The following is a 20109-nucleotide window of genomic DNA, read 5'->3' as shown; positions in this document are numbered from 1 at the left end:
ATCCCTGCTAGGGCTTATTTTTGGGGGGAGGTCTTATTTTTGGAAAAACACGGTAGTTAATAAGGAGAACTATACTACATTTATAAAAATGGAGGTATTTGCTAATATTATTATTACACCTAGTACATATTGGGATAGGATCTTGGAGATGGGAATACCCCTTTAAATCTCACGTTCAACTCTGTGCAATTAAGCCTGGGGCTACACTGTGAATTTAGCCGTGACACCTGTCACAGGGCCAAAATTTGCTAAGTGTCGCTACCACATTGCCGCACCATTGTGACCCGATGATACTGTAACTGAGAGAAATGGCGCAAGAAGTCCAACTGCATCAGATTTGAGACCCTCAGGGTCACAAGGAGACCCTCATTCCCTTGTATGGGCTGCGACGTATTAGCGTCACCTGCTGAATTTCGGTCGCGTGAGAAGCATCAATAGGGCTGATTCACTATTCTCAGTTCATCTCAATTTTAGTGTATAATAAGCTAGATTTTGGTACATCTAATTTTAGACTTCTTTATTAAGTGTCTAAAACACTATTGATTGCTCACTCAAAAAGGGGCCTGGTTTTACGAAAATGGAGCAGATGAAAATGCAGCACAGTGGACAAAATTAGGCACAAAATCTAGGTGCAGAAAAGTGAGCCATCCAAAATGTGATGGAAAGTTAGATAAAAATGGCTAAAAAGACTATCTATATATATAATTGCCTTATTCTGTCTGTCTGTCTGTCTGTCTGTCATGCTTCAAAATTGTGTCCTTCCGGTGACATTGTGTCCTTACGGTGACACAAAGCTGATTGTCCGCTGGGCTCCCCATGGCCCCGCCCCCCACACCGATTGGCCGCTCGCCCAGGCTGCGCCCCCACACGGATTGGCCAGCCGCTCGCCCAGGCTCCGCCCCCCCCCACAGATTGGCCTGTTGCCCCGGCACCCTGCAAGCATTGGCAACTCGGTCACGCCACGCCCCGCCCCCCTCACGCAATGGACGTTAGCTCTGCGACCCCCCCCCCCCGCATTCCCCGAACTGACACGGTCACAGCTCCCAGGTGAGTACTGTACAACCCCCCCCCCCCCAACGGGAGCCCACGTCAGCGTACGCCGCCAACACTTACCCTCGCATTGCTGGCCTTGCCACCGTATGCTGGTGTGGGCTCCCGTGCGAGTGGGGGACGGGATGCGCTGGTAACCATAGTAGCATAGTTACCAGCACATCAAGGTCCTGCAGCGGCGGAAGATCCACACGCACACACATAACAGCACACACACACACACACATCAGATCACACTCACTCTCACACACACCTCACACACACCTCACACACACCTCACACACACCTCACACACACATCGCATCCACACACTCACAGCGTCCGGCGATATCGCTTGCTTCTCGGCCTCGATACTGTGCTGCTGTGACCTTCCAGGACCTGACGGAGGATCACATGGCCAGAAGCATGTGGTATCTCCGGATGTTGTGAGTATCAGCGCGTATGTGCGATTTCGTCAGTGTCTGTGTGTGTGAGTGTATGCGATCGGGTGTGGGTGGGTGGGTGTGGGTGAGTGTATGCGATCGGTTGTGTGTGTGAGTGTATGCGATCGGTTGTGTGTGTGAGTGTATGCGATCGGGTGTGTGTGAGTGTCGGCAGAGGAGCACGGCGTGCTGGAGGAGGCTGGGAGCAGAGAGGCTGAGCTTGGGGAAGGCTGGGAGTGGGAGGCTGATGCTGGGGGAGACTGGGAGGAGAAGGCTGATGCTGAAGGAGGCTGGGAGGAGAGAGGCTGATCCTGGGGAAGGCTGGGAAGGGGAGGCTGATGCTGAGGGAGGCTGGAAGGAGAGAGGCTGATGCTGGGGGAGGCTGGAAGGAGAGAGGCTGAGGCTGGGAGGAGAGAGGCTGATGCTGGGGAAGGCTGATGCTGAGGGAGGCTGGGAGGGGAAAGCTGATGCTGGGGAAGGCTGGGAGGACGGAGGCTGGGAGGAGAGAGGCTGGGAGGAGAGAGGCTGATCCTGGGGAAGGCTGGGAGAGGGAGGCTGATGCTGGGAGAGGCTGGAAGGAGAGAGGGTGATGCTGGGGGAGGCTGGAAGGAGAGAGGCTGATGCTGGGGGAGGCTGGGAGGACGGAGGCTGGGAGGAGAGAGGCTGATCCTGGGGAAGGCTGCGAGAGGGAGGCTGATGCTGGGAGAGGCTGGAAGGAGAGAGGCTGATGCTGGGGGAGGCTGGAAGGAGAGAGGCTGATGCTGGGGGAGGCTGATGCTGGGGGAGGCTGGGAAGAGAGAGAGGCTGGGAGGAGAGAGGCTGATGCTGGGGAAGGCTGGCAGGAGAGAGGCTGATGCTGGGGACAGAGAGGAGAGGCTGATGCTGGGAGGAGAGAGGCTGATCCTGGGATGAGAGAGGCTGATCCTGGGGAAGGCTGGGAGGGGGAGGCTGAGAGAAGAGAGGCTGATGCTGAGGGAGGCTGAGGCTGGGGTAGGCTGGGAGGAGAGAGGCTGATGCTAGGGACAGAAAAGGCTGATGCTGGGAGGAGAGAGGCTGATGCTGGGAGGAGAGAGGCTGATGCTGGGAGGAGAGAGGCTGATGCTGGGAGGAGAGAGGCTGATGCTGGGAGGAGAGAGGCTGATGCTGGGAGGAGAGAGGCTGATGCTGGAAGGAGAGAGGCTGATGCTGTGGGCAGAGAGGCTGATGCTGCGGGCAGAGAGGCTGATGCTGCGGGCAGAGAGGCTGATGCTGGTGCAGCATGGGGGATGGAGCACGATGGGGGGTGCGCAGCATGGGGGATGGAGCACGATGGGGAGTGCGCAGCATGGGGGATGGAGCACGTTTGGGAGTGCGCAGCATGGCGGATGGACCACGTTTGGGAGTGCGCAGCATGGAGGATGGAGCACGTTTGGGAGTGCGCAGCATGGAGGATGGAGCACGTTTGGGAGTGCGCAGCATGGCGGATGGACCACGTTTGGGAGTGCGCAGCATGGGGGATGGAGCACGTTTGGGAGTGCGCAGCATGGCGGATGGAGCACGTTTGGGAGTGCGCAGCATGGCGGATGGAGCACATTTGGGAGTGCGCAGCATGGCGGATGGAGCACGTTTGGGAGTGCGCAGCATGGCGGATGGACCACGTTTGGGAGTGCGCAGCATAGCGGATGGACCACGTTTGGGAGTGCGCAGCATGGCGGACGGACCACGTTTGGGAGTGCGCAGCATGACGGATGGAGCACGTTTGGGAGTGCGCAGCATGGCGGATGGAGCACGTTTGGGAGTGCGCAGCATGCCGGATGGTGCACGATGGGGAGTGCGCAGTATGGCGGATGGAGCACGTTTGGGAGTGCGCAGTATGGCGGATGGAGCACGATGGGGAGTGCGCAGCATGGGGGATGGAGCACGTTTGGGAGTGCGCAGCATGGCGGATGGACCACGTTTGGGAGTGCGCAGCATGGAGGATGGAGCACGTTTGGGAGTGCGCAGCATGGAGGATGGAGCACGTTTGGGAGTGCGCAGCATGGCGGATGGACCACGTTTGGGAGTGCGCAGCATGGGGGATGGAGCACGTTTGGGAGTGCGCAGCATGGCGGATGGAGCACGTTTGGGAGTGCGCAGCATGGCGGATGGAGCACATTTGGGAGTGCGCAGCATGGCGGATGGAGCACGTTTGGGAGTGCGCAGCATGGCGGATGGACCACGTTTGGGAGTGCGCAGCATAGCGGATGGACCACGTTTGGGAGTGCGCAGTATGACGGATGGAGCACGTTTGGGAGTGCGCAGCATGGCGGATGGAGCACGTTTGGGAGTGCGCAGCATGCCGGATGGTGCACGATGGGGAGTGCGCAGTATGGCGGATGGAGCACGTTTGGGAGTGCGCAGTATGGCGGATGGAGCACGTTGGGGACTGCGTAGCATGGCGGATGGAGCACGTTTGGGAGTGCGCAGCATGGCGGATGGACCACGTTTGGGAGTGCGCAGCATGGCAGATGGAGCACGTTTGGGAGTGCGCAGCATGGCGGATGGAGCACGTTTGGGAGTGCACAGCATGGCGGGTGGAGCACCTTTGGGAGTGCGCAGCATTGCGGATGGAGCACGATGGGGGGTGCGCAGCATGGCGGATGGAGCACGTTTGGGAGTGCGCAGCATGGCGGATGGACCACGTTTGGGAGTGTGCAGCATGGCGGATAGAGCACGATAGGGAGTGCGCAGCATGGCGGATGGAGCACGTTTGGGAGTGCGCAGCATGGGGGATGCAGCACGATGGGGAGTGCGCAGTATGGCGGATGGAGCACGTTTGGGAGTGTGCACCATGGCGGATGGACCACGTTTGGGAGTGTGCAGCATGGGGGATGGAGCACGATGGGGGGTGCGCAGCATGGGGGATGGAGCACGTTTGGGAGTGCGCAGCATGGCGGATAGAGCACGATGGGGAGTGCGCAGCATGGCGGATGGAGCACGTTTGGGAGTGCGCAGCATGGGGGATGCAGCACGATGGGGAGTGCGCAGTATGGCAGATGGAGCACGTTTGGGAGTGCGCAGCATGGCGGATGGACCACGTTTGGGAGTGCGGAGCATGGCGGATGGAGCACGTTTGAGAGTGCGCAGCATGGGGGATGCAGCACGATGGGGAGTGCGCTGCATGGGGGATGGAGCACGATGGGGGGTGCGCAGCATGGGGGATGGAGCACGATGGGAGGTGCACACCTCCCCCCAACACACACACACGCGCACTGCACAACACACACACACACTGGGAACCACAAACAACGCCCTACACAGACACCCACACACACAGACAACGCTGCACACACACAACACCCAACACACAAACACCGCAGCACACACAAATATACGCACATACCGCACAACACACACATTGCTCAAAACATACCTCCCCCCAAAACACACCACACACACACAAACCGCACAACACACACACACACACACAACGCTACAGACACACAGCGTTCCACAAACAATGCAACACACGCAACACACATACACCGCTCTCACCCCCCGCCACACCCAGACAACACCCAGAACATGTACAGCCCCTACACAAACACTTGGTAACTACACACAACAACAACATCTATATATATATATATACATATATAACAAAAATCATACATGAACTACACAATACGTAAATTCTAGAATACCCGATGCGTAGAATCGGGCCACCTTCTAGTATATTATATAAACACACGTGTGTATGTATATATGTATGGGTGTGTGTGTGTATATATATATATATATATATATATATATATATATATATATAATAATCTATATACATAATTGCCTTATTCTTATTTTGTCTGTCTGTCTGTCTGTCTTGCTCCAAAATTGTGTTCTTACGGTGACACAAAGCTGATTGGCCGCTGGGCTTGCCATGGCCCCGCCCCCCCGCACGGATTGGCCACTCGCCCAGGCTCCGCCCCCCCACAGATTGGCCTCTCGCCCGGCACCCTGCAGGCATTGGCAACTCGGCCACGCCCCGCCCCCCTCACGCAATGCACGCTAGCTCTGGCCCCGCCCCCCCCCCACGCATTCCCCGAACCGACACTGTCACGGAGCCACGACTACCAGGTGAGTACTGTACCCCTGGGAGCCCACATCAGTGTACGCCGCCAAACCAGCCGACACATACCCTCGCATTGCTGGGGCTGGCCGGCTTATGCTGGTGTGGGCTCCCGTGCGAGCGGGGGACGAGATACGCTGGTAACCATGGTAGCATAGTTACCAGCGCATCAAGGTCCTGCAGCGGCGGAACATACACACACGCACACACATAACAGCACACACACACACATCAGATCACACTCTCACACACACCTCACACACACATCACATCGCATCCACACATCAAGGTCTTGCAGCGGCGGAACATACACACACGCACACACATAACGCACGCACATAACAGTACACACATGTGGTATCTCCGGATGTGAGTATGAGCGCGTATGTGCAAAATCGTCAATGTGTGTGTGCGTGAGTGTATGCGATCGGGTGTGTGTGAGTGTATGCGATCGGGTGTGTGTGAGTGTATGCGATCGGGTGTGTGTGAGTGTATGCGATCGGGTGTGTGTGTGTGTGTGTGTGTGTGTGTGTGTGAGTGTATGCGATCGGATCTGTGAGTGTCGGCAAAGGAGCACGGCGTGCTGGAGGAGGCTGGGAGGAGAAAGGCTGATCCTGGGGAAGGCTGGGATGGGGAGGCTGGGAGAAGAGAGGCTGATGCTGGGGGAGGCTGAGGCTGGGGTAGGCTGGGAGGAGAGAGGCTGAGGCTGATGCTGGGGACAGAGAGGCTGATGCTGGGGACAGAGAGGCTGATGCTGGGGACAGAGAGGCTGATGCTGGGGACAGAGAGGCTGATGCTGGGGACAGAGAGAAGGATGCTGGGGAGAGAGAGGCTGATGCTGGGGAGAGAGAGGCTGATGCTGGGAGGAGAGAGGCTGATGCTGGGAGGAGAGAGGCTGATGCTGGGAGGAGAGAGGCTGATGCTGGGAGGAGAGAGGCTGATGCTGGGAGGAGAGAGGCTGATGCTGGGATGAGAGAGGCTGATGCTGGGATGAGAGAGGCTGATGCTGCGGGTAGAGAGGCTGATGCTGGGAGGAGAGAGGCTGATGCTGCGGGCAGAGAGGCTGATGCTGCGGGTAGAGAGGCTGATGCTGGTGCAGCATTGGGGATGGAGCACGATGGGGGGTGCGCAGCATGGGGGATGGAGCACGTTTGGGAGTGCGCAGCATGGCGGATGGAGCACGTTTGGGAGTGCGCAGCATGGCGGATGGAGCACGTTTGGGAGTGCGCAGCATGGCGGATGGAGCACGTTTGGGAGTGCGCAGCATGGCGGATGGAGCACGTTTGGGAGTGCGCAGCATGGCGGATGGAGCACGTTTGAGAGTGCGCAGCATGGCGGATGGAGCACGTTTGGGAGTGCGCAGCATGGCGGATGGAGCACGTTTGGGAGTGCGCAGCATGGCGGATGGAGCACGTTTGAGAGTGCGCAGCATGGCGGATGGAGCACGTTTGGGAGTGCGCAGCATGGCGGATGGAGCACGTTTGGGAGTGCGCAGCATGGCGGATGGAGCACGTTTGGGAGTGCGCAGCATGGCGGATGGAGCACGTTTGGGAGTGCGCAGCATGGCGGATGGAGCACGTTTGGGAGTGCGCAGCATGGCGAATGGAGCACGTTTGGGAGTGCGCAGCATGGCGGATGGAGCACGTTTGGGAGTGCACAGCATGGCGGATGGAGCACGTTTGGGAGTGCACAGCATGGCGGATGGAGCACGATGGGGGGTGCGCAGCATGGGAGATGGAGCACGATGGGGGGTGCGCAGCATGGGAGATGGAGCACGATGGGGAGTGCGCTGCATGGGGATGGAGCACGATGGGGAGTGCGGCGTATGGCGGATGGAGCACGTTTGGGAGTGCGCAGTATGGCGGATGGAGCACGTTTGGGAGTGCGCAGCATGGTGGATGGACCACGTTTGGGAGTGCGCAACATGGTGGATGGAGCACGTTTGGGAGTGTGCAGCATGGGAGATGGAGCACGATGGGGGGTGCGCAGCATAGGGGATGGAGCACGATGGGAAGTGCACACCTCCCCCCAACACACCACACACACACACACACTGGGAACCACAAACAACTGCCCTACACAGACACCCACACACACAGACAACGCTGCACACACACAACACCCAACACAAACACCGCGGCACACACAAATATACGCACATACTGCACAACACACACATTGCACAAAACATACCTCCCCCAAAACACACCACACACACACAAACCGCGCAACACACACACACACAACGCTACAGACACACAACACTCCACAAACAACGCAACACATATACAACACCGCTCTCACCCCCCGTCACATCCAGACAACACCCAGAACATGTACAGCGCCCTACACAAACACTTGGTAACTACACACAACAACATCTATATATATATATATATATATATATAACAAAAATGATACATGAACTACACAATACGTAAATTCTAGAATACCCGATGCGTAGAATCGGGCCACCTTCTAGTAAAAAGATAAATGGCTGAACTTTCACATTTCAAGTTTGTCTAGTCTAAGGGGCACTTTGCACACAATGACATCGCAAGCCGTGCTTGCGATGCCGAGCACGATAGTCCCCGCCCCCGTCGCATCAGCGATATCTTGTGATAGCAGCCGTAGCGAACATTATCGCTACAGCAGCTTCACATGCACTCACCTGCCCTGCGACGTCGATCTGGCCGGCGAGCCGCCTCCTTATTAAGGGGGCGGGTCGTGCGGAGTCATAGCGACGTCACACGGCAGGCGGCCAATAGAAGCGGAGGGGCGGAGATGAGCGGGACGTAAACATCCCGCCCACCTCTGTCATTCCACATAGACGGCGTGAGCTGCAGGACGCAGGTAAGGTGATGTTCCTCGCTCCTGCAGCTTCATACACAGCGATGTGTGCTGCCGCAGGAACGAGGAACAACATCGTACCTGTCGCTGCCGCGTAATTATGGAATTCCCAGACACTACACCGGTGATACAATTACGACAATTTTGCGCTCGTTAATCGTATCATCTAGGATTTACACACTACGATGTCGAGTGCGACACCGGAAGTGCATCACTTTCAACATGACCCCTCCGACATCGCACCTGCAATGTCGTAGTGTGCAAAGTGCCCCTAAGTGTTGCACAGGATTAGTAAATCTGCCCCATTATTCCTAGACATACACATAGAAGAAGCACAGAGGATCGGTATACGAACAAAGGAAACTCACCAGCATTGTAACTTTCCATGAAACCAAAAGGGCCATAATCAATAGTGATTGACAGGAGGCTGAAGTTATCGGTATTGCACACACCTGCATTAAGAAAATGGGAAACATCTGTCATGGCCGTTATACATGTTCGGAGTCTTATAATTAGGTAGGTAATAGAGTTTTGCAGGACCCTGTCCATTAGCCACGTCGATAATCAGTGCCCACTGGATGGGAGTGAGAGAAGAGCCATGGAGCCGCAGATGCCATCAGGTAAGAGCCGCTTCTCCTGCTCCCATCCAGCGGCCACAAACCAACGTCATGACTGATGGACTGGGACATCCAGTAGGTAATTATCATAAATGATACAAAGGCTTGTGACTCATAAAAAGTCCCAATACACATATTAAAGTTGGACGAACCACTAATATTGACGGTATCAACTGACAAGTGAAGAAAAGAATCCAGCTTATATTATAGTAAAATCTAGGCTTAACAAAGAAAGCAGCTAGCGTTCGAAAAGCGTTGCCGTACCTGGGCTCCCTACTTTATCCATTTGTATTGACTATTTTATATTCTTCAAAATAAAGTTCGGAAAAGATTTTACTATATTTCGGAAGCTGGATTCTTTTCTTCACTTGCATTCCTGCACTTTCAGAGTGTCTATCCGTGCATGCCGGACCCTGCCACAGCTGAGCTGGATCAATTCTTCCTTTCTCCGACTGGGATCAACTGATAGTCTAATGTGAATGGTGGCATCCCGCCGACATATGATTCCAGGGAGAGAAAGATCCAGCACACTGAATTTCCAACAGAATCTTTTTGTTCTACGAGAGATAAGCCGCTGCCAGAGGATTCTCTCATAGACAACACAGAAATGATTGGCCGAGGGTTCTTGTGTATGATGGGGTCAGGAGAGATAACTGTCTAATGTGTATGTGGCTATATTTTTTTGCCAAAGTTACCGGCTTATTCCGTCGATGGCTATCTCATCCAACCTATCCCACTTGGATGTGTTCCGAATGAGAACAGGACAGTACCCCACTATTAGCACCCCCTGGTGCAGGCTTATCTCCATTGAGCACAAAAAGATCAAGAATCTCCTTCAAAAAGTGTTAAAGGCCTCCTGACTAGGGATGATCGAATACCTCAAATATTCGACTTCGCGAATATTTTCCGAATATGTTGCCGCTATTCGACTATCCGCGAATATTCGATGCGCAATGTAAGTCTATGAGAAACCCGAATAACAACTATTCGGAACTATTCGGGCTTCCCATAGACTTACATTGCGCATCGAATATTCGCACAGTGGCGACCTATTTGGAAAACATTCGCAAAGCCGAATATTTGAGGTATTCGATCATCCCTACTCCTGACATTTCAGTTTTGGCATCCAAACCACTCACAACTCTGAATTGATGGCCACTGCTCAGTATTCATTTTTCTAATTAATGTGCAAGACCTTTGCAATTTGTTTTCCTCGCGTCCTTGAGCTGTACTTATATTAGGCTACGTGAATCCACTTGGAGTCCAAGGAAGAGTTTGGCGTATTATTGAGTATGGGACAACTAGATCCCCAGAATATCTGCTCTCAGAATTTCACTCATGCGTTGTGAGCACCGTTTACTGGTGGATGTACAATGTAACACAATCATGGTTTCCACAAAACTCTTGTGCTTGCTCCTGATTTATTGACATGTGAGATTACAGAGGCAACAGGCGAGAAGTGGGAGAAAACAAAGATGTCAGCCTTAATCTCGGAGGAGGGCTGGAGGCTGAGAGAAAGACCCTGAAGATGGGGAGCCCTTAATTTACGTGTGTGCCAAAATTCAGGTCCCCTTTAAGCAGAAATATGTCTTGGGTGTATGTGACATGCTAGGTACAGGGAAGTACTAAGCGAACGGCGAAAGGGAAGGGAAACCCTGTGTCTAGGGAAAGGAAAGCTGGTGACCCCTGACCAAACCTTCTGCTGGTTCCTGGGGTCCTCACCACCCTAGATAGTTTTTGCACCTACTGTATGTGTCGAGCCGGATACCTGACCCTAGGTATCCCTAGTGCTGGGCCCTAAATAGGGAACCAAAGGGATGAGCTCTTAGTCAGCCCCACCAAACACTATAGACAACACAAGGAGGACATACAGGAAAAAATGCATGAACTACTTATCTACAGATCACACCTGTAGACGTTCAGCAAAGAATTCAGCAACGATACCACAGAGGAGTACAAGCCATCTGCTTGCAACTAAGGCTTGAGTGAACAGAAAATATCACCAGCACCAGTCCAAAGAAGGAAGGGGTATTTAAGTACCAAGAGAATACTGATGAACAGCAGCTGGGTAGAAGGCGAGCTCCTGCTGGGTCCAAAAGGGAAAGACGAATCCAGCAGGAAAGCTACCTATACCAATGAATACTGACAGTAGCAACAATGAAAAACCAGGGAGCATTCTGCGCAAACACTGCGACCTTCTATAGCCAGAAACCACATGACTGTGTCACCCGTGACACACCCGTGATAGTATCGTAGATCAGCTCACTCAGCTGCTTGATGAAGTAGAAAAGACATGCTTTCCATTGACATTTTGAGCTGGTTTATGCAACTCCATAAACCAGCCCAAACAAAACAGAACAGCCTTTGTGGCATAATGAAAATAACAGCACATGAATAATCCATATAGCTGCGGGGTTCATCTGCTCAGGTACAGGGTTCCACTCTTTGCAACCAAAGCACAGCTCTGGAGGTCTGCTACCTCCATACACAGACTACTGAATGGATGCAGAGGCCTTCTGCTGGATCACACCCTAGGGTGGAGATATGTGAACAGCCATTGCACCCATCTTTTTGACTGTTCGCGAAAAACTTGACCCTTGCCCTGGCCGATTAACCCTCCCATGCTGGAGCCTACATTCGGGTTTCACATCACTGAAACTAATAACTTCACTCCAAAATGTCTCCCCTCCAGGATTTTACCATTGACCATCTTATAAGTGTTAGTGCAGTATCAGGTTCTTGGGTGTAAAATTGTCAGGAGTAACATCTGCATAGAGTTTGTAGGTTCTCCTTGTTAAAGACTTCTTATGAATATGGCCCCTGTGTATACAGGTCTGTGAAAAACACTACAGAATATGTTGGCGCCATGTAAGCCAAAAAGGAAGGAATAAATACGGTAACTTGCAATGATTATACACTCGTCTTAAGAAATGTGACAAGCTCTAAAGCTACATGAAAGCAGAGCTTAGGATCTGGAAGGAAGGTCACAGCGCTTCACAGCCTCACAAGTCCATACCGAGCAGCGTGCAAGACAAGATAACACCGATCAGACGGTCGCAGCTGTGACCGGGGACAGCAGCAGTCACAGACGGGTTACATCAGCTGGAGAAATGAAGCGTCTTGGAAGGCTCGGCAGTCCGTGTCTGAGATCGCCCTGGCTGATTTCTCTACAGCATGATGCCCATATGATGAAAATATGCATTACTAAATGTATGAGGTCTGCTGGCCATCAACAATATAACTCGCTCCGTGTAATGCTCCGTAGCCTTTCTCTATAATCTTCACTGTAAAACGTAAAAACCTACAGAATGCCAGATAACATTATGGAGTAAAATGCTTTTCAAAGTGAATGTATCAGCGACATGTATATGACCTAAGACCATAATGTACATCCTGACCGTAGAGATGTGGCCATGTATCTGTGCAGCGCACCATTCATTTCCGTTGCTGTGCAGCAGCCGCGCGATGGCAGGAGCACGCAACTGTGTCTCCCGCCGAGCCTTCGTTTGGCGCTTGCTACATCAGTAATTTTTTTTTCCCTTAATTTTGTGCACATGGTTATGCGAGCAGCCATGATTCCTGAACTCCTCCTGTAATAGCATACTCAAATACCTAAGAAAACTCAGTTTAACCCCTTCCTGCCTAACCAATCTTTGCATTTTTTTTTTCCCTTCTTATAACAGCCACAACTTTTTTTTTTCAAACTTTTCTGTATACGTCTGTCTGGCAACTTGTGATTTTGAATTACCGTATTTTTTGGATTATAAGACGCACTTTTCCTCCCAGAAATATGGGAGGAAAATGAGGCGTGCATCTTAAAATACAAATGTAGCTTACCAGGTGGTGACCGGCGGAGATGCTGTGCGCGGCGGCTGGTGTACCTGCTGTGGTTGGCGACCGCCGGTGCTTCTGCTGTGGTCGGCAGAGGCCAGCAGTTCTACTGTGGTTGGCGGAGGCCGGCGCAGCTGCTGTGGTTGGTGACTGCCGGTGCTTCTGTGTGGTCGGCAGAAGCCGGCAGTTCTGCTGTGGACAGCGGAGGCTGGCGCAGCTGCTGTGATTGGAAGAGGCCAGCACTTCTGCTGTGGTCGGCAGAGGCCAGCAGTTTTGCTGTGGTTGGCGGAGGCCGGCGCAGCTGCTGTGGTTGGCAACTGCCTGTGCTTCTGCTGTGGTCGGCAAAAGCCGGCAGTTCTGCTGTGGACGGCGGAGGCGCAGCTGCTGTGGTTGGCAGAGGCCGGCGGTTCTGCTGTGGTCGGCAGAGGCCGGCGCAGCTGCTGTGGTTGGCGGCGGCCGGCGCAGCTGCTGTGGTGGTCAGCGGCAGCTGGCGCAGCTGCTGTGATGGTCGGCGGCAGTGGCCAGCGAGGTACAAGCCATTCTGATCATATCAGTGGTAAGGACTTCAAATAATGGTGCCCAGAGTCCGTGCGTGCGTAGATGGAGCTCTTGGCTTAAGAGCTCCATCTGCGCACGCGCTGCCTCTGGGCATCATTTGTTTGGAGCACATCTTCAGAATAACCCGTGCCTCGCCGCCCCCCTCACAGAACACAGCCAGCAAGGGGCAGAGCCAGCAGAAAGCAGAACCAGCACAGAGCAGAGCTAGTACGGGGCAGAGCAGAGCCAGCATGGGGCAGAGCCAGCACGGGACAAAGCAGAGCCAGCACGGGACACAGCAGAGCCAACACGGAGCAGAGCCAGCACAGGGCAAGGCAGAGACAGCATGGGGCAGAGCCAGCACGGGACACAGCAGAGCCAGCACGGAGCAGAGCCAGGACAGAACAGAGCAGCACAGCACATAGCAGAGCCAGTGCGGAGCAGAGCCGGCAGGACCAGCACAGTGGTAAGACACCACCGGATTATAAAACAGACCCCATATATTTATTTTTTTTTACCTTTTTTTTTCCTCTGAATTTGGGGTGTCTTATAATCCGGTGCATCTTATAAAACGAAAAATACGGTACATCATGTACTGAAAAATGGGAGAAAACTGGTGAAGTCGCCATTGGGTTTTTGGTTTTCATATTTATGGCATTCAATGTGCAGTAAAAATTACCCGACCACGTGATTCTTCTGGTCAGTACAATTACAGCAATAACATTTAATATATAGTGTTACATCTCTACCCAAACCTCCTCCAGCAATCGCTGCCATATTCATCTTTTGATAGGCGCTGGGGATAGAGGTAATGTTATGGCCAACATAACTATACTGGTGTGGCAGGGACCGAGGAGGTGCCAGTTATTACTTGGTTTACACCTGGCGCCTCTCCTGATCTCAATTGCAATCCAGACTTTATTTCTTTTGAAATCTTTCTGACTCTGACCCTGACTAGCCTAACTTTGTTTTGGCTGACCACATAGTATCTGACCCTGGCTGCAACCCTGACTACAGTTTTATCTCCCAACTCTACTAGTGCTATATCTCTTGTTATTGACCCGGCTACTTTGACCATCATCCCTTCAGACTCACTCCTCTGGCCAGCAGCCACAACCCAGTGTACCACACCATTAAGTCCAGATCCCTGTATAGCAGTTATAAAGTGTAAAGGCCAGGGTTCTTCTGTGACCTGTTAGATGGAATGACTTTAATAGGTTTGACCACAATTACAACAAAGTCTTCTTAAATACTATATTCCTCCTTGTAAAATACAAAATACCCTGTACTCACCTCTCATACAGGCTCTGTTTAACTAATGCGGCACCTGGTCTCCCGAGGTTCACTTGACATGATTATGCCATGTGAACCCCCTACAGCCAACCAGTAGCCGTTGCTAAGCTGCTATGTTCTCACTCCTTTTGATTGTATCTCACACATCTAAAGAACCTGTGAGAAATGCTCAATAGCAGTCACGAACTGGTATAGGGCTCCATGGTATAACAATGTCATGTGAGCTTTGGTAAACAAGGCGCCGACATTGGTGGAATGGTGCCAGTACAGGGAAAATGGTGTATAGGATATTTCTACTTCACAAGAGGGAATATAGTACTTAAGAAGGGGCTGTCCTAATAGTGGGTATCCCTTTTTGGCCAAGCCTGTCCAAGGTAGGCTTTTTGGGCTTACTGCTTCTGACAGACTTAACATATATCTGTTACGCTAGGTACAGGGAAGTACCAAGCGAACAGCTAAACGGAAGGGAAACCCTGTGTCTAGGGAAGGGGGAGATGGTGACCCCTGACCAAACCTACCGCTGGCCCCTGGCTTCCATCACCACTCTAGATAGTTAGATAGGTTCTGCACCTATGCGCCAAGCTGGATACCTGACCCTGTCTGACCCTGATTTAGGCCCTAGGTGGGGTGAACAGATGGGATGATCACTTAGTTAACCCCACTAAAGCTGGGTTCACACATAGCGACAGCGACGTCGCTGTTACGTCATCATTTTCTGTGATGCAACAGCGACCTTGTAAGTCACTGTTATGATCGCTGCTTAGCTGTCAAACACAGCAGAAGCAGCAGCGATCATAACAACACGCATCGCTGTGCTACATGTGCAGAGAGCAGGGAGCCGCGCACACTGCTTAGCGCTGGCTCCCTGCTCTCCTAGCTACAGTACACGTCGGGTTAATTACCCGATGTGTATTGCAGCTACATGTGCAGAGAGCAGGGAGCCACGCACACCGCTTAGCGCTGGCTCCCTGCACTCCTAGCTACAGTACACATCAGGTTAATTACCCGATGTGTACTGCAGCTACATGTGCAGGGAACAGGGAGCCGGCACTGGCAGCAAGAGCGGCGGACGCTGGTAACGAAGGTAAATATCGGGTAACCAGGGAAAGGTTTTCCCTTGGTTACCCGATATTTACCCTGGTTACAGCTTACCGCAGCTGCCAGATGCCGGCTCCTGCTCCCTGCTCGCTTCATTTCGTCGCTCTCTCGCTTTCACACACAGCGATGTGTGCGTCGCAGCGGGAGAGCGACGACCAAAAAATTAAGCTGGACATTCAGCAACGACCGGCGACCTCACAGCAGGGGCCAGGTCGTTGCTGGATGTCACACAGCGACAGGACATCGCTGCAATGTCACAGAAAATTGTCGTTGTCGTCGTCTCTGTGTGTGACACCACCCTAAGCTCTAAAGAACACACAGGGAAATACACACAATGGAAAGTAAACTAATAACTTATCCTCAGATATCACCCTCACCGAGTAAGGGGAAATGAGGGTATTTAAAGACACAAAGGGAAGTTCTGAATATTAACAGCTGAAAAGGTGAGGAAATCTTCAGGGTCCTAATGACAAAGGCATAACCCCCAAGCAGGGAAAAAGGGAAAGTCAGAGAGCAGTTTGTGTAGCCAAACGCTGAGCCCTTCTACAGCCAGAAACTACAGGACTCAACCTGTCAGGAGGATTTATGACCCACTACAAAATCTGAGAGGTCTGCTCCAGAGACTGCGAGAGCAGCAGACCTCTGATCCTACATGGATATTGGGACAATAAAACTTTCACACCACTAATCAAAGCTAATTAAGGATTCACTCTCTAAGCTCAGTGTTTGTTTATTTAAATGTCCTTTTATTATGCCATCCCTCTAATCTGTTTGTGTATATATATATATATATATATATATATATATATATATATATATATATATATATATATATATATATATATATATATGTGTGTGATTCTTCAGATATTTTGTCATAACATGCCTGTTGAAGGGACCTGAGATGTCTCGAAAGCTTGCTTTGTAACACCATTTTATTTTATTTTAGTTAGCCATTAAAAGGTATCACAACAAGATTATAATTTTGTTTCTCTCACTGAGAACAATCAATCATTTTTCAACTGGCTAACACGGTACGAAAAGCTTTTCTGTCTGTTATGTGTGACACACCTGTGACAATGCCTTAGTGGTCAGCTGTATTTCATCTTAGTCTGGGAATTTTGGTAGATTAACCATCTAATTTATATGTGGGCTCTGAACTTACCTCAACAGCAGATGTTGGAGGAGATAAAGATCGAGCAGCTTGATTTCAATTGACTGATTCTTTGTTATTGGGAGGTTGAAACAGAACTAAGGCATGTCTGTGCGTCGTACACTCAGATTCAGTAGAACTGAGGAACCACATCGTACTTGCAGCTGCCGGCAATGAGGAAAGAAAGAGGTGGGCGGGATGTTACAGCTGCTCATCTCCGCCCCTCTGCTTCTATTGGGCGGCCGCTTAGTGACGCCGCATAAACCGCCCCCTTAGAAAGGAGGCGGTTCGCCAGCCACAGCGACATCGCTAGGCAGGCAAGTCCATGTAACGGGTCCTAACGATGTTGTGCGCTACGGGCAGCAATTTGCCTGTGACGCACAACCGACGGGGGCGGGTGCTTTCACCAGCAACATCACTAGCGATGTCGCTGTGTGTAAAGCCCGCTTAAAGGCCACTTTAAGCGGCGTCACTAAGCGGCCGCTCAATAGAAGCGGAGGGGTGGAGATGAGCGGCCGTAACATCCCGTCAACCTCCTTCTTTCCTCATTGCTGGCGGACACAGGTACAATGTGGTTCCTCGTTCCTGCGGTGTCACACATAGCGATGTGTGCTGCCGCAGGAACGACGAACAACCTGCGTGCTCAACAGCAATGATATTTGGGATTAGAACGACGTGTCAACGATCAACGATTAGGTGAGTAATTTTGATCGTTAACGGTCATTCCTGCGTTTCACACGCAACGACGTCGCTAACGAGGTTGGATGTGCGTCACAAATTCCGTGACCCCAGCGATATCTCTTTAGCGATGTCGTTGCGTGTAAAGCCCCCCTTTAGTCTCATCCTCTGCCACTTTTTTTCTGTCTGACCCCTTTATGCATGGTTATTATTTGTAATCTCATCTTATTCATTAATCAAGCATCAAAAAAATTGGAATTCATGGTTTTTGACTGCTTGAGTTTTATAGACCAAACAGGAGAAGATCAGCTTCAGACCAACCAGAACCCCCTTACAGATGAGAAGTAATGATCTGTGCACAGATTCGGCTAAACATTCTAATTCATTGTATTATCTATTAGTCTAGAAAAAAAAATTTCTCTATCGTTTCATTGGGAGACACAGGACCATGGGTTATGCTGCTGTCACTAGGAGGCTGACACTAAGAAGACAGAAAAAGTTAGCTCCTCCCCAGCAGTATACACCCCGAGCCGGAGGCGGGTTCAATTCAGTTTTAGCTTAGTGTCGTAGGAGGCTGATGTGGGCCGTCTCGGCCCCCCTCAGCCATTTGATTTTTGCGCTTTTTTTCCCTTTTCGGCGCCGCTCATCGCTCTTATACCTGTCTTCTCGTTTCTGCAGGTATTTTCTTCACTCATCCTCCGCAGCCCTGTGGGTACCACTCCCCAGGGTTGCAGGGGCTTGAGACTTTGGGCCCTCTCCCCCGTTCAGTCCCGTGGTACCACTCCCGGGTTTGTTCGTGTGGGAAACACCTCATGGGCACCCCTGATTCGCCCTGCGGTATCACCCCAAAGGGCGTACAGGGGCATACAGCAGGGATGGGACCTCAGCAGCATGTCTGAAATCCGATGGGGCCCGCATCGCTGCCTTCTCCTGCAGGGGGGCTCCTTACCCCCATCATGATGTCCACTTCCCTGCCTCAGCACGCTGCTCCCCCAGAGCCAGCAGTCTTCCTGGACAGGGGCACTGCACACAGGCACCACCTCTGGGCCGGCGCCGCCGAGATCAGGTAGGACCGACCTTCTCCTACCTTCTTCTCCAGGCGGCTACAAAATTGAGGCCCCGGTCTCGGCCTAGACGCTCTGCGCCCCAGCCACGTCTCAGCAGTCGGCGGCGTGTGCAGGCACAAGCGCAGAGCTCCCTCTTGGCGCTCCGGTCATCGCTGCTGCGCCACCACTGCTTGCAGGTAGCGCCGCCTGTCTCTACTTCCCTGCGCGCCGGCAGCCCCAAAATTTAGGCCCCGGCTCCGGCCTTGTCTCCAGTGTCCCAGGCCCGCCCTTCACTGCAGCGCTATTGGTTGCCGGCCGTCCGTCTCCGCCCTCCGCTCTGCCCCAGGCATCACAGGGGGGGAGGTGGATGTGTTTTTCACGCTCTCCAGACTCCTTCAGCGTCCATCTTCCCTATATAAAAAAAAAAAAAAAAAAGAAAAAAAAAGAAAAAAAGAAATAGGACTCCCGGTGTGCGGATTGCTGAAACTGCAGCAACCGTTTATAACAGTAAAAGCAAGCCTCAAAAGAGCCACAATCATACAGAGATTGTGTTTCATCAGAGGTTGAGTTTATTATTGTATATATATATATATATATATATATATATATATATATATATATATATATATATATATATATATATATATATATATTATATACAGTAAGGGCCAGAAATATTTGGACAGTGACACAAGTTTTGTTATTTTAGCTGTTTACAAAAACATGTTCAGAAATACAATTATATATATAATATGGGCTGAAAGTGCACACTCCCAGCTGCAATATGAGAGTTTTCACATCCAAATCGGAGAAAGGGTTTAGGAATCATAGCTCTGTAATGCATAGCCTCCTCTTTTTCAAGGGACCAAAAGTAATTGGACAAGGGACTCTAAGGGCTGCAATTAACTCTGAAGGCGTCTCCCTCGTTAACCTGTAATCAATGAAGTAGTTAAAAGGTCTGGGGTTGATTACAGGTGTGTGGTTTTGCATTTGGAAGCTGTTGCTGTGACCAGACAACATGCGGTCTAAGGAACTCTCAATTGAGGTGAAGCAGAACATCCTGAGGCTGAAAAAAAAGAAAAAATCCATCAGAGAGTTAGCAGACATGCTTGGAGTAGCAAAATCAACAGTCGGGTACATTCTGAGAAAAAAGGAATTGACTGGTGAGCTTGGGAACTCAAAAAGGCCTGGGCGTCCACGGATGACAACAGTGGTGGATGATCGCCGCATACTTTCTTTGGTGAAGAAGAACCCGTTCACAACATCAACTGAAGTCCAGAACACTCTCAGTGAAGTAGGTGTATCTGTCTCTAAGTCAACAGTAAAGAGAAGACTCCATGAAAGTAAATACAAAGGGTTCACATCTAGATGCAAACCATTCATCAATTCCAAAAATAGACAGGCCAGAGTTAAATTTGCTGAAAAACACCTCATGAAGCCAGCTCAGTTC

General features: G+C 51.6%; 1 protein-coding gene across 4 annotated transcripts in view; it reads right to left on the bottom strand.

Annotated features, from left to right (window-relative positions):
• The window catches only part of LOC142244550 (protein nucleotidyltransferase YdiU-like), a 119687-nt gene that overhangs the window by 34312 nt on the left and 65266 nt on the right, over positions 1–20109 (bottom strand). For 3 of the 4 annotated variants that reach the window (XM_075316793.1, XM_075316794.1, XM_075316797.1), the window contains one exon: positions 8775–8858. The exons of the other annotated variant lie outside the window; for it this stretch is intronic. In XM_075316793.1, coding sequence (XP_075172908.1) covers positions 8775–8858 — 84 coding nt within the window. The remainder of the gene's footprint in view (positions 1–8774; positions 8859–20109) is intronic. 4 annotated transcript variants of the gene reach the window in all.

Source organism: Anomaloglossus baeobatrachus, chromosome 6 (genome assembly GCF_048569485.1).
Source record: "Anomaloglossus baeobatrachus isolate aAnoBae1 chromosome 6, aAnoBae1.hap1, whole genome shotgun sequence".
In the NCBI taxonomy this organism is placed as follows: Eukaryota; Metazoa; Chordata; class Amphibia; order Anura; family Aromobatidae; genus Anomaloglossus; species Anomaloglossus baeobatrachus.
Note: the sequence above shows the minus strand (reverse complement) of the source record. Positions and strands in the feature narration are given on the sequence as shown.